The sequence below is a fragment of the Pavona decussata genome, unplaced genomic scaffold (genome assembly GCF_977016875.1).
Source record: "Pavona decussata unplaced genomic scaffold, jaPavDecu1.1 SCAFFOLD_81, whole genome shotgun sequence".
Classification (NCBI taxonomy): domain Eukaryota; kingdom Metazoa; phylum Cnidaria; class Anthozoa; order Scleractinia; family Agariciidae; genus Pavona; species Pavona decussata.
This window is the reverse complement of record NW_028145499.1, coordinates 363,888-389,614: the sequence shown is the minus strand read 5'-3', so window position 1 is coordinate 389,614 and position 25,727 is coordinate 363,888. Positions and strand designations below refer to the sequence as shown.

Here is a 25,727-nt window from a genome sequence, read left to right as displayed (position 1 = left end):
CAGGCTAACTCGGTTGCTACACGGGAACACTGCAAATGTTAGCGGTCAGCGGATAACTGAGAAGCCCGCGAAATTGACGCAGGAGCGCTTCCATCGCAATTTCATCTTGCAGAATGTTAATATGGAGCGATATTTTGTGTTTCTTGTTGTACATGGTGATGTAAAGCGAGAAGGTAAGATTTACATGTGGTTTACCAATATCTTTATTGGTGAAAAGTTTCGCTGTTAATAATTAAGACTTAATTAGCTTGTACATGTATACTCATCTTGTTCATGAAGGATGATAAAGCTAGTCTTCGTGGTCTAAAGTTGTTAAGCTTACATGAACTGCTAAGCGTTTGAATCCATTTTAAGCCTGGTTTTCACCAAGCATACTGAGGCGTAAGCGATAAAACATCAAGATCACTGATAGTGCTTTAATTAACTTGTGCTTTCGTTGATAGGACAGCTTTTCAACCGGGCTTTTCAAAACGGGATGAAACAAATCCACCGCAAACGATCATCGAAAACCTTATTAATCGATATTACTCAATAATAATTGTCAATCGATTAGTCAAGATAATTGATGAGTATCGATAATCAGACGGTTTGGGGCCAGCAGTCCCCCCCCCCCCCCCCCCCACCACCCCCCCTCCCCCCCTCGTGCCAGATTTTAAACATTGACGGTTGGAGGGGTGGGGGGGGGTGGGAATTAGCCTACCCCTGTAAATTTGACAGCCTCATGATTTTCACCTCACAATTGATGGTTTGCATGTAATGTCATGGCGGCCATGAAAAGTGCAATCAACAATAAGATTTTTTTCCTCTGGGAGTTTACTGCCATTTTTATGCAAACTTTGTAAACAAATTTCCTGGTTTTTTTTTTTTGTCCACCAACATGGCAGGCTGGCAGCAATGCAAACCACTTATGTTGTATACTGACTGTTGCTTCATTTCAGTGATAAATTCATCAACATTCTAGATTAACTAGATTGACTACAGTATGTCTATGTCAGCCACTGCCACAATACTGACAAATAGGACTTATCTGAGACTAATTAGTTTGGCATGAATAAGCTTTTATTTGAGTAAAATAATTAAAGCCCAGAAGCAAAGAAATTAACATTTTTTTAAACTGCACTCTGGGAACGTCTGGGAACATTCCAGAACATCCTGGAACATCAAAATTGAAAAAGAACGAAATAAATTAATGAACATACATATAAACATAATTATATGGAAACTGAAAATGAGATAATTCACTAAAAATAATAAAAGTGATTGTGATTCGGTGTCCATTTTTCTATAATTCACACTGCCTGGAATGGAAGGTTTCTTACGCTTCTGATTTTATCACCAGTGTGAACCAGCTCATGAACCGAAGTGCGCTGGAGGAGAGAAGTCTGTTGAGTTTACTGATTTTATTCCGGATCATAATTTATTTTTGTGACTTAATTTCATGGATCCGGAGCTACGATATCTTCCGTTCCTGGTTTACAAAACTGTCTGATTTCGCGGTAAAGGTAGTTCCCGCGTTCCTAGCTACATCTCATGATTTTTTTGAACTAAATGGAAGCCAACTACAAGAGCCACCCTCCGTTAGGCTCTCATTTCACACTGTGTTTAGGCGACCACATTCTACTTCAACGCGTGTCTTGCCATTCTAACGGAATCGTTACCCGTTTAACGGGTGCTGGTTTATCTAACGGATCCTAACGCCTTCTCTAGCCGTGCTAACGGATACAGATTGTTTGCTAAAGGTTATGCTGTCCAGTCTAACGGTCTGATGCTAACGGCTAACGGATACATGTCTTTTGCTAACAGCTACACTATCCATTCTAACGGCCCGATGCTAATGTCTAACGGTTGGGCTTACGCCTCTAACGTTCTTAAGAAAACTTTCTAACGGATGACTAACGGATGCTTAACGCTTTTGCCCGTTTAACGGATAAGCGTTAAGGTACGTTTTCCCGTGCACGGTCACATATAATTATACCTGTACACTCCTACTGCAGTAGTAATGCTTCATGTTAATATTCTTGAATGTTAGCAAATTCTTATCTGATTTTGTTTATCACAAAGATTGCCAATGCCCCAGAGATGTGATTCCCAATCTACAGAGTTTGGCTAAAAATATTCATGAGCTCTGTATTCAGGATAAAAACACTTGTGAAGATCTTCAGAACAGTCATTATCTATCATTTGGTGAGTTTACTGTTGTTAACTTATTTTTATGGCCATTCTTTGGCTTAACTGCACGCAAATGAAGATTATGTTTTACAGATTATTTTGTTAGTTCTTGGGGTAATGGTTTAGTGAGATTTTAGTGTGTTGTAAGTGTGAAACTCAAAGACCTTGAAATTATCTGAGTGAAATCTGACATTGCTTCGTTGAATAATAAAGATTATGTAATCAGTGGTGAAAAATAAAACTATAATTTTATTAAAGATAGTTGTTCATGAGAGCAAATGAATCATTGATTGATTGGGTGATATAAAGTGTTCAGCAGTCAGTCAGATTACATCAAGTTTTAGTAAGCTGTAAGTCAAACTGACCAACAATACAGAATACAATGAAAACTAAATGTTGAGGCCTAGTTTCATGCTTCTCTGCTAGAAGCACTCTTCACAATTGGTATACCGTAAGTTCAAGTTGACCATTTTCTTTTTATCTTAGATCCTTTTTTGGCATTAAAAGATGCAACGCCTACAGTTTACTTCAGTATTGTGGAGGACAGTCTGTTTTCAGATCAACATGTCCCTGAGGTATCTACATGTAATTATTTTTCAAAGTTCTGGGATGCAGTGCAGTAGCTGTGGTCATTAATACATGTATATATGTAAATTATGATCATCCGTGTGAATGTCATCCTGAGAAGGACTGTTTCAGGTGGATTATTGACTGACATTTTGACAAATGCAGTGGAAGTCATCTTCATCTTCAACCACTGCTCTTTGGAGTTGATCTGTTAAAAGGATTAATTAGTGTGGACGTAATACAAGTGCCATTAAACTTTTCATTTCCTGACAGCATCTAAAGGTCTGAATAAATTTAATTTTCCAAAATTAATGATTTATATTGTAAAGAGCAATTTAGCAACATCATTATAGCCTCCCAAATATTAATTAGCAGTGTCATATTACCCTCCTACATGTATCATAATTTAACTCCCCTAAAAATGACTCCAGCTTATACTGACCCTATGCAAAATACTGACATTTTAATAATTTTTTTTACATTCAAATTGGCTCTGTTAGCCTCGTCCTTGAGTTCAAGAATCAAAAGGATAAATTATTTTGCTTAGAATGAGTCTAGTAGGGCTACATGTACTGTACTGTAACTTGAATGCAGACAAAAGAATATAAAAATGTCAGCCATATTTGCTTAAAATCCTTAACAACACAGAAAAGTTGATCTTAAATTGATAGCTTTTATTTTCATGGCAGTTTGTTCCGTCACATTGACTTGATAAATTTGTTGAATGTGCATTGTATTTGGATTGATTCTAAAAGTACAGACTGTTAGTAATGGCGTGTAAAGGGTATTATATAGAGAAACAAGGTAAATATGTCAGGCTAAAGAGCCTTTACTTACAACTGGATCTGACAATACTGTAAAAAAATTATTATTTTAAGTATAAATTATACATCATTGTGGAATGTGGAGAGGTGTAGGGAGAAAGTTTGGCAAAAGGATAGCCTTACACTGTAGGTACAAAATGAGTGACTGCTAGAGATCTGTGTTACGTACAGTTTAGTTCTGTAGTTTATAATTTCTCAAAATGTCAGAAATTTTTCAAGGCATTAGAGCATGAGTCATGTTCCTTACATTGTGAAAGTAAGAACTTCACTTATTATTTGTTTTTTTTTAGCTTTCTTCAAAGTGGCAGAAAGGAGAACATCTTGTGGAAGTGTTAAGTAAGCTTGAAAAGGGAATTGTTCAAAACCAGAACAAAGATGCCAATGGAATAAGGTACATTTTTTTTTTACTAATATTAGTCTAAAGATATTGTAAGTCAATCCTCTCTACATGCTCTAGTTTAGAAGTAATAAGTAATATTTATTATAACAGGTGTACAAAGAGCTGCATGTACTGTAGGTCCAAAGAGGTCTTGGGGAAAATTGGTGTGAGCAGATGGAAAAAGAGAAGAAAATTATTTTATTTAGAGGGTCTAAGGTTTTGCAAAAACGAAAAAACTAAGACCCTGATTAAAACAAAAATGATGTATAAGGCCCAGGTCTTAAAGAAAATTGTCTTAGGCCTGGGTCTTAGTTATCAGGGGCCTTACATGTATATACCTGCCAACTTTTTCTGACTCAAAGGCGTGAGATTTTTATCCTGGGAGTGCCATGATTTTCGAAGACAATGCAAGTACAGTGTACATCCGAAGATTTCCGTCTGAAGACGTTCTGAATAATTCTCCATACGAACCTTCAAAAATCAGAGATTTCAAGGAAAGTATCTTTATTTTACAGTAATACTTATTTTACGTGGACTTTTCATTTTCCCACGTTGGTTTGTGGAGAGTGTGTCAGTTAAGCATGTAATAGCTCACATTTTCCAAACAGGTATGAGAAATTGGTCCGACGCATAATCATGTGTTGGCGTGAGATCAAAGTTTTCAACCTGCAGACGCAAGACTCACGCCTAAGGCATGAAAGTTGGCAGGTATAGTCTTACATGTAGGTTTTGTAGCAACTGCATTATTTATACGTACAGCTAAATGATGTTTCTTACACAGTCATTATTCTCTTTTCTAAAATAGGTCTGACAAGGATATTGAAATTTCAGAAAAGCTACATGAACTTGTAGATAATTTACCACATCAAGGTAAACATCATTGTATACCTTCTCTTTTCCATCATAGTAAATTAATAATTAAAAAAATTATATTTATTAATAATTTTTGTTTTAGAACTGGTTGAGCTCTGGCTGTCTACTTTTTCCATTTGTGCATGTCTGACTTGTATTTAGCTGTATTTTTCTACTGTTGCAACATCAAAATTTTGATGAAGTTAGATCTTTAAAATGTATGATTACATGTATGTACGTTTCTATTTATAATTTACATGGTTCAACAAGGCTGAGAATATAATAGTGTGCCACAGTTGGGGTTTACGTAGGTTATTGGTAAATTAAACGTTATAAATGGATGCATGTAACTCCATGTGTAGATCTGGATTTATGGTTTAATAATATTATTATAATTGTATTTTTAAAGCTGGGGTTCCTGTTGATGTCTTTTGGTTTATGTGTGGAAGAAACAACATGCCTATCAGGTGAACAGGAAGAGCTTCTTGAGTTAAAGAGATTAAATTAAGTTCGATAGTCCAGTCAGTTACATTTTCATTTACGTAAATTAAATCTGCATAATTAGCTCCAGTGTTAGTTTTTAATTGAAATAGTCAACTCAAATATTTATTAAATATCAAATAAGCATCTTGCTTTGTCAATACATTATTTAATGCAATGACTTTATTTAAAGAGGGAGGTGCATAGATATGCATTCATGTCTACAGATGCCTTCCTTATTTGCCTTGAGTGTGGTGCACCATGTGCCAAATGCAAGCTAAATACGTTTTGGCAGTTTCATGTTATAATGCAAAATATCCTTCAAAATTTAACCTTTAGGGAAAATGTAAAATACAGTGTATGTATCGCATTGAGGACACAAAATTTCCTTTCATGCTAAGACTGAACAAGTTTGGAGTATTTTCTGGTCAACTCTTAATGGCCAAAAAAGTGATATAAGGCTCTTTTCACTGGAAACCCTTTAAAGTGTAGATGACAGATTTTTTTTATTTGCTTGATCAAATCTTCTTGTTGTTCTCGTATGAAAATCAAAAAAATAAATTTGCTATCGATTTTTCTTCCCCTCGCTTGAGGCGGTCAAAGACGTGAAATTTCACTTCCTGGTGTGTACAAAACCGCGCAAGGCAGGAGACTAGGGATAGTGGACCTGTGACGTCAATACAAGAACGCTGCATTCGCCGATTCTCTGTTTCGCTCTTTTTACGTCTTTCGTATTGCTGCAGCCGTAAACAACACACCGCAGCACCATCTTTCTTCCTTTGCATAAAGAAAAACACTGAAACAGAGAATCCGCGAAAGCAGCGTTCTTGTATTGATGTCACAGGTCCACTATCCCTAGTCTCCCGCCTTGCGCGGTTTTGTACACAACCGGAAGTGAAATTTCATGTCTTTGACCGCCTCAAACAAGGGGGAAAAAATCAATAGCGAATTTATTTTTTCGATTTTCATACGAGAACAACAAGAAGATTCGATCAAGCAAATAAAAAAAATCTGTCATATACACTTTAATTGATTAAATCATATCATCTAAAGAAGGATGAAACAAATTAAAATAATTGTTCAGCTGTGAATCAGTATTATTGTAAATAATTTTTTGATTAATAAATTGATAATTAATTTAGGTGTCATTTGAATCTGTTTGGAGCATTGAAGAGGCTGCAGCTGTGGCATAATGCCAACATTACTGTTCTTTATAGAAGTGACCCTGATAGGCAAGTTTTCTTTTATATTTTACTAATATTACCTGTATGTACTGCCATCAACATTACTGTAGAGTTATGTTATCTTGAACTTTGTGAGGATATTTAGGGAAGAGGTTCAAAATAACCTGGAGCTCAGGGGGAGCAAAGGCAAGGACGTTATTATTCAACAATGTTGCAGTTTTAATGCTTGTACCTCAAAATTAATGAAACCTAAAGCTACTGAAGACAGGAAAGCTTCTCTCACTTTGTCAAATGTTAATTAGAGATCCAATCAGTGTAAAATTTTGGACAAAAATAAGGGATCATGTTTACTATAGGTACAGGTGAAGTGTCGACCGATATACATGTAGCGGTTGAAAATTGGTCGATAGTCGGTCGATAATCGGTTGAGAAAGCGATAGGCTATCGGCCGAGTATCGGTCAATAATTTGTAGACTCACCTCGACCGAGTAACGGTCATATGTCGGTGGTACATCAGTCAACTGTCAGGGGTATATCGGTGAACTGTCAGTGATATATCGGTCAACTGTTGGTAATAATTATATTGGTCAGCTGTTGGTGGTATATCGGTGAACTGTCGGTCGCATATCAGTCTTGTGTTAATTTAGCAGGTGAGTCTAATGGCTTTTTTTTTTCAAGCGATGACGTCATAAATTAATGTTATCATGCGATGGGGGAAAATGTTGCAGTGCGAGGCGCGATTACTTTATAAAGCGAACTGAGCAAACTGCAGGTACATTGTAATTGCAGGGTGATTCACAAAACAGTAAAAGCTTTGGCTGGGAATATGTAGCAAAGAATAATGTTATGCACTTTTATCTTGTATGTTCACTCAGTTGATTTGACTCAGTTCATTCATTCTGTTACTAATTAAAGTAAAATTGACTTGGAAAAAGCTTACCAGGTATGTAAAGAGTACAACATCTTTTTATGTTGTAGCTATAGAAGTTCCTTTTTGAAATCCTGGCAGAAGGGTCTGAAAATATCCATAACACATCTCAGTGGAAGTGATGCAGCTTTGAACCTTATCAGTCCATCAGTTGTTTGGCAAGGTTCTCTGGTCTTAAATGAGGTACATGTACTGTATTTTAATAATTGAAATTAGTTTTTGATCTTCATACTAATAGCTCTTTCAGTGTCAATGTAAATGGATAAAGTTGAGAAAAGTAAGATTCTGTGATACATTTTGCAGTGTGTTGCTTATCAGAATATTCTGTTATTTCCAGGATCACTCTAGAATAAAGCTACCTGGTTTCCGTTTGTGCAGTGAAAAAAGCAAGAAAAATAATAAACTTCATTTCAAAAGGTTTGTGAATACAGTTCTTTCATGTACCTTCCTAAAGTTAATCGTTATGGTTACCATATACCTGTAGAGGTGTCTCGCATCCAAGCAATGTATGTAGCGTGTCTGGTTTAAACTGTAGATTATAAACCCCTATATATCAAATTAAAGCTTACAGAGCTGGCTATCAAACTATACCAAGAATTTTGATATAAAAGGAAATGTTGAATTTTTCATGACCTCTAAATGCGAGCGTCCAAATGACCTTTTGAAAGTTACCAGTCAAAGCGAATTTTGTTTTTCGCTAATTTAATTTGCCCCTCAGTTTCCAAAGCCAAAGCGCTTAAGAGCAATTCTCCAGGAAAGTGAAGCAAAGTTGGAATGAAAAATTTTAACCCCTCTTCAATTTTTGTGTGTAGGTAGGTTACCTTGGGGGATAGACAAAAACAACCATATTTGGATTGGCAGATGTATCGTTGCCATGGTAACCGCACTACATGCCGTCGGCCTTGGGACCATGTTTTGAGCAAAAGTTCCACTCTCAAAAAGTAAAAGTAAACGAGTCTGGTTCTCGGGTGCATGTAAACTAATTCAAATGAAATTCATACAGATGGTAGAACCACTCTCCCAGTTTATAAAATTTTCCGTTACAATAATTTGGGTGTTATAAACAAGAAGAAAATGCTCGTCCTACTATGTTCCCTGTCAGCCATTTAGACAAGCAGGAAAAACAAGCACAACAATATTCGTTATTTCTCCGAAAGTACTCTTTCCACATAAACCAAATTAGCAGCAGAGATTACATAGATATTGACGTTTTTAAATATCATAAAATCAATTTGGGGAAAACTATACTCTGGCCATGGGTGCTGAAGACACCTGGGACAAATTGCAAAAAATTGCAAAATTGGTAATTTTGAGAGATCTAGTATTTAGCTCAAACAGGCTTTAGAGAGAGAAAATCAGCTTCAAAAGTATCTTTTATCATCTTGTCTGCTACTTACATTTAGTAAATAAGGTTTTGGCTAACGAATTTGATGAAATATAAATTGATACAAAACCCACCTTGAGGGTTTTGGGAATCTCTTCAGGATGCTTTCGTCGCGTGGTTCTCTCCTGTATCTCTCCTTCGCACGTTCTGTCTTTTTGACCAAATCTAGCGCAGACTAACAGTTACTCCCATCGAATATCCAGTTTGCTGTGTTTCAGACCAGGGATGATGATACAAGTAGCCCGCATACACCTGACAAAGAATAGTTGACAAAGTCCAAAACATGGTCATAATGCTTGCGATTTCTGCCGTCGAGCACCTAAATTCATCAATATTATTCAGCCAGGAAGTAACGTAATTGTGTCGAGATCGATGTACAAAGCAAATGCATGCCTTTCAACAATCCAAAGTAACGTCTTTGGCTAAAATCGAGTCAGATATTGCGATAGTCGACAAGCCAAGAATGGTAAATAAACTGAACGCATAGGCCGGAAGTCCGAGAAGCACGACTGCTGACCGGATGACTAACACAATGTAATGGGATGTAACACCGGATGTATGTGTAATGATATCCTCTTGTAATGGGGTTGTTTCACTATGGCAATGGTGAAGAAAGCCAAAAAAAAAAAAAACGGAATAACTGAATGAAAATTAAAACAAAGGAAATGAAGCTGAACTGAAGCTTGGGTGAAAATTGAACGCATGATCATAACAGCCGCACACCCCCCCCCCCCCCCCCAAAAAAAAAAAAAAGAAAAAAATATTTATATTGCGCTTTAGACTGTGAAAATGCAATTACAAATTCAGTTATGATAAACTATTCGTGACAAGAGAATGAAAAATTTGCGCGGGAAATGTTATAATTATTTACCTGCACGACAAAGAATAAGATCCATTTCGTTGCTGATTTCATCACGGTTTATACTAAGTCCGCAGGCTTGCACGTGCCTGGAAATATCCCTTTGACATTGACTGAGTTTTATATTGTTTCCACTGCACTCACAAACTGAAACGTCCCTTTTGGGATTTGAAAGAGACCAACTTTTCATTGTCCCGACCAGGATATTTTCCTTTGCACGACGATACAGTGTGACGATATGCAAATTTCCCTCACAGTGTTTTTGATCGACGGCACAAATTTACGTCCGGTCACCCCTCCCCCCACCAAAAAAACAACAGCAAAAAATAAATAAACAGAAAGAATGCCAAAATTTGAATGTGTAACTTCTAATCTGTACGCTAATGCCCCAGATCAGCGACGTATCTTACATGCAGGCCATCCTTAACATCCAATAAGCAATGAATTAAAAAACAAACCCAGGAAACATGGGCGGCTTATGTGGTTGCGTAAAACGACTGGTGAAGCGCTTTTATTTTGTCCTCTTTATTCAGCACTTTAAAACAGTCATAAAAGCAGATCAAAAGTCGTCCTTTTATCCCCCTGTCAATGATATGTTGTACCAAAAATATCTAAAGAAGAGATAATGCCATTGCGACAATTAGCCGAAGCTACAAAAACAAACAAACAAAAAGCGCGTATATCGCATTTAAAACTACATCCGGTCCGCAGTTTTGCTACTGGCATTTCCAGTCTACATACGTTTGGTCGTAAACAGGTCGTAAACAACGATTTCTTCGCTTCTCAACCATGCACCACGGAATGTACAGCTCGATTTAGCCAAAGACGTTATTCAGCATCGTCGCAGACATGCATTTGCTCAGCTGTGATCTTGATGCATCTATGTAACTTCCTGGATGGATTGTATTGATGAATTATTTCGATACTCGACACACAACTGTGTTTGACCTGTTCGACTGTTCTTTATTTGGGTTAATGCATCATCATCTTTGGTCTAAAAGTAGATGTTCGGCGAGGCTAGAAGAGATAATGCCATTGCGACAATTAGCCGAAGCTACAAAAACAAACAAACAAAAAGCGCGTATATCGCATTTAAAACTACATCCGGTCCGCAGTTTTGCTACTGGCATTTCCGGTCTACATACGTTTGGTCGTAAACAGGTCGTAAACAATGATTTCTTCGCTTCTCAACCATGCACCACGGAATGTATGGCTCGATTTAGCCAAAGACGTTATTCAGAATCGTCGCAGACATGCATTTGCTCAGCTGTGATCTTGATGCATCTATGTAACTTCCTGGATGGATTGTATTGATGAATTATTTCGATACTCGACACACGACTGTGTTTGACCTGTTCGACTGTTCTTTATTTGGGTTAATGCATCATCATCTTTGGTCTAAAAGTAGATGTTCGGCGAGGCTAGGCAGTTAGATTTGTCCTTTCCGCTAGAGTCTGTGCAAGATTTGGTCAAAAAAATGGAGCGAGCGAAGTGAGGAGAGACCCATCCTATACGACAAAAGCATCCTAAAGAAATTCCCAAAAGTTGCAAGGTACATGTAGGCTTTGTTTTAATTTATATTTCATCAAATTCGTTCGCCAAAACCTAATCAATCAAATGTAGATAACAGATCAGATGAATGAAGAAACCTCTGAAGCCGATATTCTCTATCTAAAGCCTGTTTGAACCAAATACTGGAGCCCTCAACATTTCCAATTTTGCAATTTTTTGCAACTTGCCTCGGATGTCTTCAACACCCATGGCCAGAATATAATTTTCCCCAAATAGATTTTATAATATTTATAAACTTCAATATCTATGTAAGCCCTGCTGCTAATTTGGTTTATGTGGAAGGAGTACTTTCGGAGAAATAACGAATATGGTTGTGCTTGTTTTTCCTTCTTGTCAAAATGGCTGACAGGCAACATAGTAATACGACCAAGGTCTTCTTGATTATAGAACCCAAAATACTCTAACAGCAAATTTTATAAACTGGGAGAGTGGTTCTACCAGCTGTTTAAATTTCATTTGAATTGGCTCACATGTACTTGAGAACCAGACTCGTTTATTTTTACTATTTGAGAGTGAATTTTTCGGTCAAAACATAGACCTCAGGCCGACGTGATCAAGTGCGGTTTCCATGGCAACGACGCACCTGCCGATCCAAATATGGCTGTTTTTGTTCATCCCTCCAGGTAACCTACCTCCACACAAAAAATGAAGGCGGGTTAAAAATTTTCATTTCCAACTTTGCTTCACTTTCCTGGAGAATTGCTCTTAAAAAAAAAAAAAGTGTCTGCATGCATTTTGCCATATTCAATTGCAATGAAAAGTTACAGAATATTTTTGAAATAGGATTTAAAAATGTGGAGTGATCGTACAAAAATCGCTCTCAAAGAAAAAATATTCCAAATGAAAAAATTCACAGACACCTTTTTGTTGTTTATATGTTAAACTAGAAACTGTCCAAATTTGAAGGCGAACAAATAAATTCCCTTTGAGTTTTAGCTCTTTAAAGTGTCCACTTCAAGTGAAAAAATTGAATTGAAATAACAGCGCCAAGAAATTTGACAATTCATTTTATTTCAAAATTCTTGGTATAGTTTGATGGCCAGTTCTATAAGCTTTAATTTGATATAGGGGTTTAGGTATCTACAGTTTAAACCAAACGTGCTACATCGCTTAAACGCGAGCCGCACCTCTAAAGGTACATGTATATGGTAACCTTAATTTTATTACGACATAATATTATTATAATAGGCAGCATCATTAATAATAATAATAATAATAATAATAATAATAATAATAATAATAATAATAATAATAATAATAATGAAATAGCGCCATGCATTTTACTACAGTGTACAACTACTGTACACTGTAATTCGCTGTAGTTTTCTTTTCTCATTAAATTTTTTTACATACATGTACTGGTAAATAATCCCAGTGAGGTTTAAATAATAAAACGCTTAATTTTCAATTTTTGTACCAATTTTTGTATCTTGTGTCACCCAAAATAATTTTATGTTAAAAAAAAAGTGAGGAACTTAAAGTGCCTAAGAAGCGAAAATTGTTTTGTATTTGCACTTTGAAATATATGATTCCAAAGTTTTAGAGTGCTGGGTTAAAAAATGGTCAGAGGACTGGGTCGAGTTTTATGCTGAATTCCAAGTTGTGACATCACGTTGGTGCCAAAAGTTTGTTTACTCTCATTCCGTTCTTGCCGCCAAAGAGGATTGTAGAAAGGGAAAAGCATGTCTAGCGATTCTGAAATGAGCAGCTTCTCTGACACATCAAGCAGCAACGATGAAGAAATATTCTTTCTTCTCTTCCGCCATGATGAATTGCAATTCTTGGCACCAACATGTCGTCAGCGGTTATTGTCATGTGGCATTTTGGCCGCACGATTTGAATACAATTTTTGAGGGTAAAATAGCCCAACTTTGAACGCTCACAAAATCGGCAATTTTTACCCCAGCAATCTTGAACTGAATCGCGTGTTTGAAGGGGTAAATTTTATAACTACACTGTACCTAAAAACAATTTTCGCTTCATAGGCACTTTTAATTAATACATAGCTTGTTTGACAGTACTTTTACGTTCAATTACAGGTAGTTAAATATTGTTCACTAATCTTATTACATTCTTTTTTTGTGATCAGACCGAAAAAAGATTCCATTGAAGTCATGAGCTTTGATCTCTGCATTGGATCAGAGATAACTATCTTGTGCAAGGTTCACAAGTCCACAGTTCCTTTTTTCATGTTTGTTCCTGTAAAACTTGGGCTGTATCCTTATTGTTGTTTCTTTTATTAATATATACTTACAAGGATTATAGTGGTGAGTGTAATTAATTAAAATGGCCAGTACAGTGTATATACTGAGTTCGAGGTCATACTCTAAGTTACGGTCTGAGTTTTTCCCCATTGATTCCTGGCCCAAACGTGAAACACCCAAGCCACAACTTAACGGGAAAAAACGAGGGTCTGTAACTTGCAGTACTTACAAACAGAGAAAACGAGGTTAGTAAGATATTTAGCATATCTTTGAGATTGATTAAAACTTTCAAATTTAGCAGGCCGTACTGTGAAATGCTGCCCACAAAATTCACCAGTTACACCACATGTACTAACTGAGAGATATAATAAAATATTATAGCCAGGTTCTATAGATGAGCTTGCTGACACAGTCCAAGCACAGGACAGAAGTAACCATAGCAACACTGTGGGTGGGAACCTAGCAGCTTACCAACAGGCACCATATAATACTGTAGCAATTTAGTGGAAACATAATAATAATAACAAGCAGGACAGAATAGTACAAACAATCCACAAAAATCAGCTCAAACTGTGTTCAGGGAACAATGCAAATCACAAGACATAAACCTCAGCCCTATGAGGTCATTTCACAGATTAAATTCCTTCAGGTGAAACAACACTGACCAAATTGTCTTGAGGATGATGCATATGGATGATTGGACCTTAAGTATTTGAATTTTGTATATTAATTACAGCCTGTGAACGAAGACATTTTTTGTATTTCCAGCTGTTGTTTCTACAGCTGGAAATACACCTGTGTTTGCTTGTAGGGGTTTCATTAAGATTTTGAACAGTTCAGCAAACTTTGGAAAGAGTGATGTAAATAAAGGGTATTAGCCAAGGAGCTTGTTATGACTCAATAAATTTACCAGATGATTGAATTTTTATTTTAATCAAATGAATTGACCTAAAGAGGTAATGCAAGACTTTATTCCTTAACTGATGTTTGTTCCCTGCTCAGTAACCTAACTGGTTTGTCAACCAAACTGTCAGTAAGGCTTGTGGAATGGCTTTCTGAGGCAAATAATGAGGTCAGTTTCAGAACATGCTACATTGTTTGTTGTACAACATTATTATTTTTAAAACACTTTAACGCAAAGTTATAACTTTCAACAGCTTAAGTCACTGTATTAATTTTAGTCCGTAACTTCCATGAATTCCTACATTTCTGTCATTCTTTATCAGTTGTTTAACAAGAATCATGTGTTTTAGTTGTATAATTTATGTGAATTTATGTAGAGTACCATTTCGACCCGCCCCCATATTTACTGTTCACGATTGACATAATTATTTTACTGATACATTACCTCATGTTAACTATTTTTGTTTGTACCATGTGATTTAAATTATACATTTTTCCTTGAAGGATATTGCATTGATTGGAAGTATTAAACTCATTGCACCCTCTTCAAACTGCTTGAAGGAAAAAACTAAAGAAGCATGGTTCGACTTTGTCAAAACGGAAACTTTCTCAGGTATGGATTGCTTAGTTTGCAAGACATTCGTTTTCTGATTATTTGATCAATTTTTTAACCACTTGCACTGGTTTCGTTTGGTATAAATCCAGCTGAAAGTGGTTGAGCAAAATCCCATCGAGCTTGGATGAACTGGTCCTAGTGATGATGGTGTATGTTTTTGTTCCGGTATTTCAGATACAACTGTAGATTCTAAGACTGAAGATGACGACCTTGACTCCCATAGACGCATCTGTCTCATATGTGGTTCAACTGAGAAAGAACTCAGTTTGTTTGTTCTGAGAGGATCTGAACATTTGAATGGCAAAATACAGCATGATTTGGCTGTGGTGCATTCCTCTCTCCCCATTTCAAAGGATCAAGAAGGTACCTAACTGTTTTTATCTGTTGTAATGTCATCACCCAATAAAGCTTCAGTCAAAATCATCACGTTGCCAATGTTCATAACTACGTAAATTATAACCATCCGGGTGCCAACCACAAACTGAGCGGAAGTCATCTTCAGAGTCAAGGAAATTGTGGAGCGTCTGAGTAGATGGTATAAACGTCTCTGGTTGTTGGTCAACCTGATTGGTCAACGAAGTCGAGATGTTATTGGTCGGCTTATCTAGCAAACGAGCAATAACAACATCTTGACTTAGTTGACCAATCAGGTCAGGTGATTGCTAATAAGTATATATAATATAAGATTATATCAAAGTTTTTTCTCACAGCACTTGTTTGTGATTTCTTCGCAGAGGGTGGACCTTTAAGATTTCCTGATCTCACAGATAGCTTCGTAAAAACAGAACAGAACATTAATGAAGTCCTTCTGTGCAGGCTGCAGAAAGAACTTAGTGAGTTATTTCAATGTACTTAACTTTTCCCTTTCTCGGAGAATAGTTTTTGCACGTCAATTGATGTGGTGGTTGAAAGTGTTACGGTATCTATGAGGCACCAGGCCTGCGTTTTTGCACCAGGCGTTTACCTATTCCCCTATCTTCTCACTAAAATGACCCCCCCCCCCCCCCCCTCGCTGTTGTATTTTATTTGGACTCTCCCATCATTATACCCTTATCTACGCTGTATTTATTCGCAAGGATGGTGAAAGGCATTACAGGTGATGCGATTGTGAACAATTTACATGCATTCCCCAGTCCATCATACTTGATCATTTGAAGACAAGAATGTTGTATGACCAGAACCAGCAAAGAGCTTGCAGAAGTGGCTAAACGTTTTCCCACTCTTAACAGAAGAAATAAGAGGGATGAAATGTGAACACGGGAGTTGCACCCAGGACTTTTCATACACCGGTCAGATGCTATACCCACTAAGATACTGGGAGAGTGGTGGCGAGCTTGGCCGTTTACTAAGTTAATATGTGACTTGCGTCCTGCATACTGCGCGGATCAGTTATGTGAATAGCGTCTTGTGCGGGGATATTAGTAGGGAGCTTAAGCAACGACGACGGTAACGGCAACGAAAACGTCACCCGAAAATATATCGTTATTTCATTTGTGCTACTTCGCGATTAATGGCGAACTATCCAGGAACCAAATTGGTTGCAGTGGCGTACAAGTTAAGAAAGAAAATGAAAAATTCACCGTCGTGTTCTCTCGTTCTCTACAAAACCTTAAATGTGGTCGTTTCACGTTGTTGTTTTGCAGAGGACGGCAAAAAAATACCAAAATGTAAAACGCACGTGCAGAGCGATTGTTTTTTGCTTATTAAATCTTTTGTTTTGCGGCGTTGTCGTTGCTGTCGCCGTCGTCGTTGCTTAAGCTCCCTAATGTAAGAAAGGAGGTAGATTGTAGCAGGGAACCCAACAAGAACATTAAAACAGTGTATTTACAATTTTGTTTCCTACATTCCCACGTCATTTTACGGCCTTTTAAAAGACAAATTTTTTCAGTCCCAGTTTGATACGTTCGAATCCTTTAGCTAAAAATTTAAATTTCCGAAAATTTTAGGGAACGGAATGTTATTTCCCGAATTTAAGAGCTACATCTAGCTGGCCTTTTTTTTATTTTCTCATTTTGGAGGACGTGTTTTTTTTTGTTTTTTTCAGAAAAAATTATGTTTCAGGTGACCTTTCGCTAAAGAAAACGTAGTTTTTTCCCCACAATTTAATCCAAATTTCTAAGGCGGATAATGTCTTTCCGAACAGTTATTAACCGAAACGAACCATTTTCCGTTTGCTGTTTCTTTGGAGCTTTGCTTTTAGGGAACGTTTTGTTGAACTATAATCAAAGCAACGTTTTTGAACGTCATCGTGGCTTATGGAAGTAAATCTGATGTTCTTTCTGATGAAATAGTCCCGGTCAGACGTCGACGCACTTAAATATTTTTTTTGTAACTATAAATTAATGTTAAAAATTGTTTGTTTCAGGCAATTGTCCTGATCCCTATAGATTGGATCCTCAACTTTTGGATCAGTTAGTTTCAACAAAGTGGAAATTATTGCAAGAGGAAAGGTACCTTGTTGAGCTGTTTCTTGATCTCGTACTTTAGAGAAGTTTTGTTTGGTTTTGCATTTCTAGATCTGTGATTGGTTAACAAAACTCACGCCATTTTCTCAGCCAATAAGATGCAAAGCCATAACCAATCGTGATTCGCTCGCACGGTATTTCCCGCGCTTGGTGTTGTTACGTGTATTTGCTTCGAGTTCTGATTGGTTTATTGGGCTGTTTACATTTGTTGTGATTGGCCAGAATGAATACTTTGGCTCTACCTACTCATTTATTTACCTGAATACAGAGTATTGAGTGGTACTTTCTCTCACTGTTAGCTGTTGTTTTGAAAATTGTATAGGTCGTTATCAGTAGTACTTATTTCATGGCTGGAAATTTTGTATTAATCTCAGGTTTTGTTAATGTCACGTGACTTTCACGAATTCATAAGCCCTTAGAAAGCTGTTAACTGAGTTTGCGTTCGACTGACCGTACTCAGGAATAAGAATAGACGGAATAGCTGTTAGATTTCTTATGTTAGGTAAATTAGGAAAGACGTATTCACAAACTTTTGGCGATTCACGATAATTTAAGAGCCATTTTTTGTTTTAGTAACTCCAAAAACCTCTCATGAAGGATTTCTAGTAATCATTGTATGTATTCCTATTCCGGAATAGGGTCAATCGAACGAACCCTAAGAGATGTTCAGTTTTGGCAGAACGTAAAATCAGCGTATCTTTCTTTATTACAGAGAAAAGCTGTTACGAGCCGGAAAGGAATTTGAACTTGAAGTTGTGAAACGAGAAACTTTACTTCACAAAAAACCAGGTAATGACAAAAAGAAAAACAACAAATTCGACTCAAACCTTTAGCTATTTGTAGTTTTCTAATGGCTGCCAAAATTTAATGTATTGTTATCGTATTTTCCCTTTAACTCTTTGATATAGATTACAGTATTTTAACAAGCCGTTCTAATTTACACCCTTCAACAATTAAATTTTGACCAGTAATTTTGCTGGCTTGTGTTTGTGATGCATTCACAGATTTATTGATGTCTCCAAGCAGATGGCCAGAGAGAGCTTGGTTAATTAGAAACGATCCAAGTGCAAGGTAAGTGAAGAAATTCGATTCTCTTACAATGTAGTTCACACAGAACACCTTAGCATGGAAAAAGAGACTTACGACGGGTTTAACCTCTACTAACGGCCTCCTCCCCTGTATGTAACTTACAGTAGCCTCACAACAGTTGGAATTATTGATTAGGGGAAGTAAGGCTTTCCATTTCACTAGTTTATGTTCAATCCTTGGACGTCGAGAAGTTGGGAAAACCTGTAGTAGTTCTGCAATTGGACAGACTAACATGCATGTAGCCACTAATTTGGAGGACGGAGTTTCAGTCTTCCCTTCTCAACCGGTGGTTTTGCGTACCAAGATCAGCTGTAAAATTCATTCAGTGTGGGGTTGTCGGCTCTGAACCCCTCCCTACAAAATTTTTAAACTTTGCCAAAAGCTACGTCTTATCACGTTGATCGTTATTCGATAAAAGCGGTGGTCACCTCAAGTGCTCATTTATGAGGGGCTGATTTTAACAGGTTATATTATTGTTGATATCGTAACCTATGAAGTCGAAAAAAGTGATCCTCGCTCGCTCATTAATGTTGAGACATTTGTCTAATACCATTATTGTAGTATCAACCGATACAAAGTAGTAATAAGGATTCATCAAATTATAAGTTCTGGGAAGTGCTAGAAACCATTGTGAGCCACCTTAAACTTGCTGTTATTGTGCGTATTTTTATTTCTCCCTTGTCTGATTTAACAGAGCAAACAGTGCGACTGTAGGCGGCACAACGCAATTTCCGTTATCAACTTCAGGTAAGCGATATATTTCTTGTTTGTTTTGCTTATCCTTTGTAACGTGTCTTAGCGATTCTCTTCTGCTTTCAAGTATCAGCGCTGAGTATTCAGGATATCGTGGAGAAATTCCGTTTGGATGGGACTCCTGTGACACGTGACCTTTGTCCAGTGCAGCCTATTGTAAGTATAAGTACGTTTTGCTGTTATTCAGAAAGGTTAAAACACGCATCTCTTGGCGAGTTTTCCTTCTCAATCTTTCTATGGTTACAAGCTTCTAACTCTAAGTTGTAACTAATCTGATTGAAAGAAAAATGACTTTAGCCTTCTTACCATTTAGAAACAAAGTTTGCAAGACAGACATATTCAAGTGAATACGTCGAGAAGTAAGTGTTTTGTTGAACTTGTTGGTTATTTGGGGAACTTAAAAAACCACGACGGCAACGCCAACAAATACGTCAATTAAAAAATACAAGTTCTCGTTACTTGTACTACTTCGCAATTATCCCAATTCGTTCAACTTGTACAATGTGGCCGAACAATCCAGTAACAGAACAGGTTGAAACGGCGTTCAAGTTGAGACTGAGAATGAAAAATTTACCGTAGTGTGCTCACGTTCTCCGCAAACCTTAAATTTGGTCATTTCACGTTGTTGTTTGGCCGAGTATGGCAATGCACGCACAAGACGATTATTTTTCTCGTTAAAATAAGTCCTATTATTTTTGTGACGTTTTCGTTGCCGTCGCCGCCGAAGCGTCTTAAATAACCTTTTGTGTTTATTCACAATACGTAAAGTCATGCTGATTAAGTTCCAGAACTTACAGGTCAACTTTGACAATTCCCTGTTTCATTGGTCAGTAGTTTACTGTACAAATCTTTGTAGAAATGTGAGCAATTGTTGTTCTTCACAGTCTCAAACATTTCTGCAAGACTAAAGAGCTTCGTAGAGCAATTTAGGTAGAATATTAAGAATTCTCTCCCTTGTCCATCATCTCTCTAGGTGTCGATGACATAAGGGGAGACAATTACCCAGAGGCCCTTGCGGCGTCATATCACGGCATTGAGTAAGTATATACCTCTTCTTGATTTTTAGTATTTTCTCTTCTTCGCATTAAACAATTACGCCGCGAAAATGTGTTTATGGCTTTCCTTTGGTCCCTGTTATAGTAGCCTTCCTCGTAGATGCTCTTTTGGGAGTTTTGGCTTGTCACGCAATCTTTCCTGGTTGGGGAGGAAAGATTGCGTGACGAGCAAAAAGAGCGTCCGCGAGGGAGGCTATCGCTTTTGGTGTTCACTTTAATTCCGTTGTGAGGTGTGGAACATTTACGAGTGTATTTACAGGGAGAGTTATAAGGCTAGAATTGATAAAAGGAACCCTTGGCTGCGAGATAATTTTTGTCAAGAAGTACATTACGAACAGCCATACCACATTAATATGTTTATGGTAAACCTATTCCTACTAAGAATCGATCCAGCACGGACACCCAGAGATTACAAAAGTGTGTCATTTTGGTATAGCCGCAACATAGAACCAAGATTTCTCTGTGTTCTGGTCATATTTCATCAAGCTACCAATCTAAATATGTTTGCTCCAAAATTGAAATAAAAAGAGGGGGTCACCATGCTCGTTCTTTAGAAACGAAGAATTGAAATATGGTAATTTATGTATTTTTGAACAAATAGGACTATGGAACATTTGCCAAAAACAGGAATTTTAATTAAAATTTCTGAAGAGAATAGTTAACAGCTCATTTCATAGAATTTTTTTTTCACTGTGCCAAGGAATCTTAAAGGAAACTATACAGGACTTATGACTTATTTAGCCTCCTCGATTAAACAGGATACATCCAGGTGTACATTAACGTAGAAAATGTTTGTGTTTTGTTTAAGGTACTGCCTGGATGATCGTGGGTCCCTTATTAAAGATTCCCATCTCGCATCTCTTCAGTGTTCACATGTTAAACTAGAGACTTTATCATCGTATGTAGCGAGAGATCACAAAGCAGTGGAAAGCCGCCCCGCAAGGGCTGTGACCAGAGCCTCGAAAAAAGCCGAGCAAAAACACAATTTGATGAAGCTTAACGTGCCACTTGTTAGAACAAAAGTAGTCGCAAAATCTGGAAAACCTGCTGTTTTAGCAAGGTAAGACGAATGAACCAAAAGGCACATTTGTGATACGATGTGTGATTCGAAGAAAACGTTATCTCAGGATAATCAATAAAAATAGTTAGATTTCGGTAAACAAATTTACAACTTAAGTTCTAGAGAAACAAATAAATAAAGCTTTTCTTTTTCACGTAAATCGGGGAGTAATTGTTAAATGGCAATCACCTAAAGTATTTTTAACGTTTTTTTCGTCATAAGAAAAAGAAACGAGGTTGTAAAAGCCACCCGATCTGTTTCTCTCTCTTATAATAGCTGTAAACTAGCTGTTCAACTTAGCGTATATCTGCTATAAATTTGTTTATGTCCGAGGGTCCGCGCGTCTTGTTGTCTGAGAGCGCTTTCAATTTCTACTAGACCCTAATTCCACGTGCCTGTTCTTGCAAAGAATAAAGGTTTTTTAAGGTTTTTTATTATTGTGCACTATTTTAATGGCTCACAACAAAAGGAAATTACAATATATAAGGAAAGTAATATAAAGATAGCATTAAATTACATAAATGTAAAAAGTAAAATGTGCGCAGTGACCAAAGGAGCTTAGGCTTTCGAGTTGGTCACTGCCACGTGCAATTAACTGGCGTATAACGTGCAACTAAACAGCAAAAAAATTAAAGAATAATAAAAGTGCAATAATAGAAACATACTACAATTTTTACATAAAAAACAATCGGAATGATAATTAATAGTGAGGGCAATACCTTTTAAATACTTAATATTCATTGGGCATTTAAAAGGTACAATTTGTACTGCTTGTAGAAGCTATTATATGAGAGCTTTTTTAATTTAGTGGGAATTTTTTCCCAAATTTTTGACCCAGCAAATGCTAAAGTGGCAGCTCCGTAGTTATTCATTATCCTCGGCCGATGAAAATTAAGGTTTGATACAAAACTGGTGTTATAGCTATGAACTTCAGAAGCAAGAGTTAGGGTTCCTTTGAAAATGTTAGGAATATTAGTAGTATTGTTAATAATTTTATGTGTGAAAAGGGCCACCTTAAATTTGTAGATGTTTTCAAGTGTAAGAATACCTAACTACAAAAGACCGCGGACGAAAATGCTGCAAGAACACAGGATCTGTGAAAGATCTAATCAGCCAAAAGTAAACACACTTTTTCAACCGTCCACCGTTAAAACTCCAATATCAACAAGTAAATTCTCCTCATTATTGTGATACTCGTTGAGAGAATATGTGCAAACGTTAAGACATTTCATCTGTGATGATCAGAATTTTTTTCTCATGACTTGTATCTTTGATCAAATGTGATTGCAGTGTAAGGAGAAAGTTGGTGTTGATCGGAACAGAATCAGTCATGAGTTGCACGCGTGTTTTCCCGCGCTTAATACCTGTTAGTTCTGAGTTCGTCTCTAAGTGATGAACGTTGGCCAGATTACTATCTTTATAGCTTGAGTTTTACAACTTCTAAATAAAATAGATTGAAAATTGCCGTGAAATTGTGATGGACATTGATTTGTGGTGGTAATACTTTTATCTTGTTTCCTTGAAGGCCACTTAAGAGGAAATCTCCATTAGTGAAAAAGCCGTCTGCTGCTATTAAACGAAAACGAGAGGAGCCAACTGTGGAAGGTTTGTTGACCATTTTACAGTGCATTATACTACTGCTTCCTCAGTATTTTTCAGTCCGCCTGGTCACGCAATGCTGAAAAAACGAATGCCACAAAGTAACGGTTGTGTAGCCAAGGTAATGTTTTACGGTCGTATCTTTTCCTTGGTAAGTACTGTCTTGTTTTATTATAGAAACCAAACTCAGTGGGGCAGAAGTCGCACAAAAGGAAACTCGATCCGAAAGACACAAGAGGGTAAGTACATGAAGTAGTTGTCGCATGGTCCCTTATTTTTTACTATATTTCGTCAACACATAATGAAAGGCAAAGAAGTCGATCACTAGCTTAAAGAGTTGCTGTACATTACTTCGTTGAATCTTAAAGGCTCAAGATGTTGTAATTTCTGACCGGAAAGGACTGGCATGAGCAGTGATGGGGAAGAACTGCTAATGCCACTCGGGATTAGCAAGCGTAACAAGCCTCAACTTTCGATTAGCAGCGATTTCGGGAGGGGGGGGGGGGAGGGGGGGCGGGGAGGGGAGGAGGGAATGCGTAGTTGAACATCAATCCCTTTCTCATCGATTACATTAAGCTGCTCAATCTGCTTGGCTCGGAGGGAACACAGGAACTTTCCCAATGAAGCTATGCGAGATCACTCAGTTTGGGTTGTCTATAATAAAATTTAAAACTTTATTATCGACAGTAGTAGACTTCAACAAGTTGGTTTTCGGACGAGCTGTGCCTAACTCTTAAGTCGATATGCTATTTTCAGTTGGGCGGTTACTTCTATAGCTCTTGCTTAGAAGTCTCCTAGCGAACTGTTTCCTTATAGGGAGCTTTGGTGTCCGATAATATTTATACTAGAAATGCCACGAACGTAACGTTACGTTTGAACAGTCGATAGTTTGGAGGGCAGAAGTCGTTTTAGATGACCACACTTTCGCCTTTGCCATTTTGCAGCGCCTACGTCAAGTTGTACAGAAAACGCTTCAAGACAACGGTATTGACTGTAATCACGAATTCTACCAATCATGCTCAGACAGATTATATTCTCTGTGTAAGAGCTTCCTTAAGGTGAGTTGTTCTCCTTCGCTCAACAACAACAACAACAACAACAACAACAAATCATTTACACATGGTAAAATATTAGTATTTACGATAGAGAACATAATACCATTAACTGGTTTATATATTTGCCGTGTGGGAGTCCGATACAGCACAGGTGGCCGAAGCCAAGCTGTAAGCGTACTAGCGGTCACGGCGCATATATAAGAGTTTGTATGGGAATATTCACCGATCGGGTTTAGGAGATAGAAATACTGGGAAGTTCTAAATAAAAATGAGATACCTTGCTTCTACGCTGTATTTCTTACTGTCTGTTTGCTTCTTTTGCTGATTTAAGGCCATTTAAGCGTGTTATCGCTTTAGTTGGAAACCTAGGAAGCGATAACGCGGACTCATTTGTTTGAGACATGCCATGCACCGTGATGTTATGGCGACATCAAAACGTTGTGTTTTCTCGCTATTTTTTATCCTTAAATGTCTAACTCCAACCTAATTCAAATGTTAATCAGATTCCAGGCGAAAAATAAGCTATTCGGCTCCGCTCAATATTATTCCCGTCCAATTAGTTCATCATTTCTAAACTGAATTTGCTGCTTCTTTCCATCAGGATCTTCGATCTTCTCATGGTTTAAACGAAGAGATGAAAAGACTCGCAAAGAGTAACGTTCAACAGGTATATGAGCAATAATTCCATGTAAAGCCGTAGTTTACATTCTCCATCAATGGGTCCTCTATCCGCTTCCTTGAAGAGCAGCTAAGTCACGTGGTCTCACTGATTATTGAATAACTGCGAACGATTGTTGCAAGAAGAGGGCAAGAAAGAATTAAAGGAGCTCGTGTCCTCGAAGCTATTGGTTACCCTTTATGTTGTTAGGGAACGTTATCTCACTATCGTAAATTGACAATAACTGTCAAAATTCCCACGCGCTGATTGGCTCGGAGCCTTTGTCTATAAGAGTACAGACAATAAGAATGACGTCAGATGTAACGCGCGCGCCTTCTCAACGGAAATAAAGCCAATTCCGCTCGTACTTTTTCAGGGCGTTCCAAAACTTGGCAGTGAAACCACGAACTTGAGTTTTGAACATTTTACGACGCCATTTTATGGTCTATAGGAGTATAGACCTTAGAAAACTGCGGTTATATTTTGAAACTTATATTTTGTCTTTATAGGTGATAGAGTTTGAGACGAAACGAAAATCAGCTTCACCGGGGTTATGACCACAATACATCGCTGAGACCTTTTTACTTTGATTTCCACTTAAACACTGTACATCTCGCATTATGCCCAATAAAATAAAGATATTTTTTCTGTTAGATAAACCGGCATATTTATTGCTCCAGTGTCAGTACAAAGAAACTAATGTCGCTATGTTTAAATACTGTATTTGCCTGAACAGGCGCCGCGGTGTTTATTATTGTATTTTGTGTTTTGGGGGTTTTGATATGACGATTACTTACAGCCCTCATTTCTATTTTTTGAGACGATTAAGGTTCAATTTGGAGAAAACGTCCACCCATTGTTATGTACCGTTAAGCTTTTTAAAATTATTGTTACGAAAATTATCCCTTATAAAATCGTGACCCAATAGCCTTTGCTAAGATCTTTTCCCGCATAGTCATAAACTGTACAATTATACCTCTGTATTAGAGGGCAACGTGATTAAATACTTTCCACTCAGAAGTCCATTGGATCGTATATAAAAAGAAACTGCAATCGTTACCTTTAGTTTTCC

General features: G+C 37.3%; 1 protein-coding gene across 2 annotated transcripts; it reads left to right on the top strand.

Annotated features, from left to right (window-relative positions):
• The first annotated feature begins 83 nt into the window (after positions 1-83).
• On the top strand, positions 84-25,727 carry LOC146476071 (mdm2-binding protein-like). 2 transcript variants are annotated; one of them, XM_085115006.1, is made up of 27 exons: positions 84-173; positions 2,062-2,184; positions 2,656-2,744; positions 3,851-3,951; positions 4,745-4,809; positions 5,201-5,258; positions 6,414-6,503; positions 7,440-7,566; positions 7,721-7,800; positions 13,288-13,413; positions 14,405-14,474; positions 14,810-14,918; positions 15,096-15,284; positions 15,656-15,754; positions 17,287-17,371; positions 18,099-18,175; positions 18,391-18,457; positions 19,170-19,222; positions 19,296-19,384; positions 19,542-19,587; positions 20,202-20,265; positions 21,092-21,343; positions 22,869-22,948; positions 23,120-23,181; positions 23,887-24,000; positions 24,599-24,664; positions 25,165-25,727. In XM_085115006.1, the coding sequence occupies exons 1-27, from the start codon at positions 122-124 to the stop codon at positions 25,210-25,212; spliced, it is 2,481 nt and encodes an 826-aa protein (XP_084971132.1). In that variant the 5' UTR covers positions 84-121; the 3' UTR covers positions 25,213-25,727. The 2 variants fall into 2 exon arrangements, with proteins under 2 accessions (XP_084971132.1, XP_084971131.1); XM_085115005.1 differs by having other exon boundaries at positions 7,434-7,566.

Bases quoted from the DNA above. Each gene is read 5' to 3' on its own strand.
- LOC146476071 (XM_085115005.1), top strand. From the start codon at position 122: ATGGAGCGATATTTTGTGTTTCTTGTTGTACATGGTGATGTAAAGCGA. The intron at 13,414-14,404 runs GTATCCTTATTG...TTCCCTGCTCAG, and splicing joins GTTCCTGTAAAACTTGGGCT to TAACCTAACTGGTTTGTCAA. The intron at 24,001-24,598 runs GTGAGTTGTTCT...TCTTTCCATCAG, and splicing joins TGTGTAAGAGCTTCCTTAAG to GATCTTCGATCTTCTCATGG.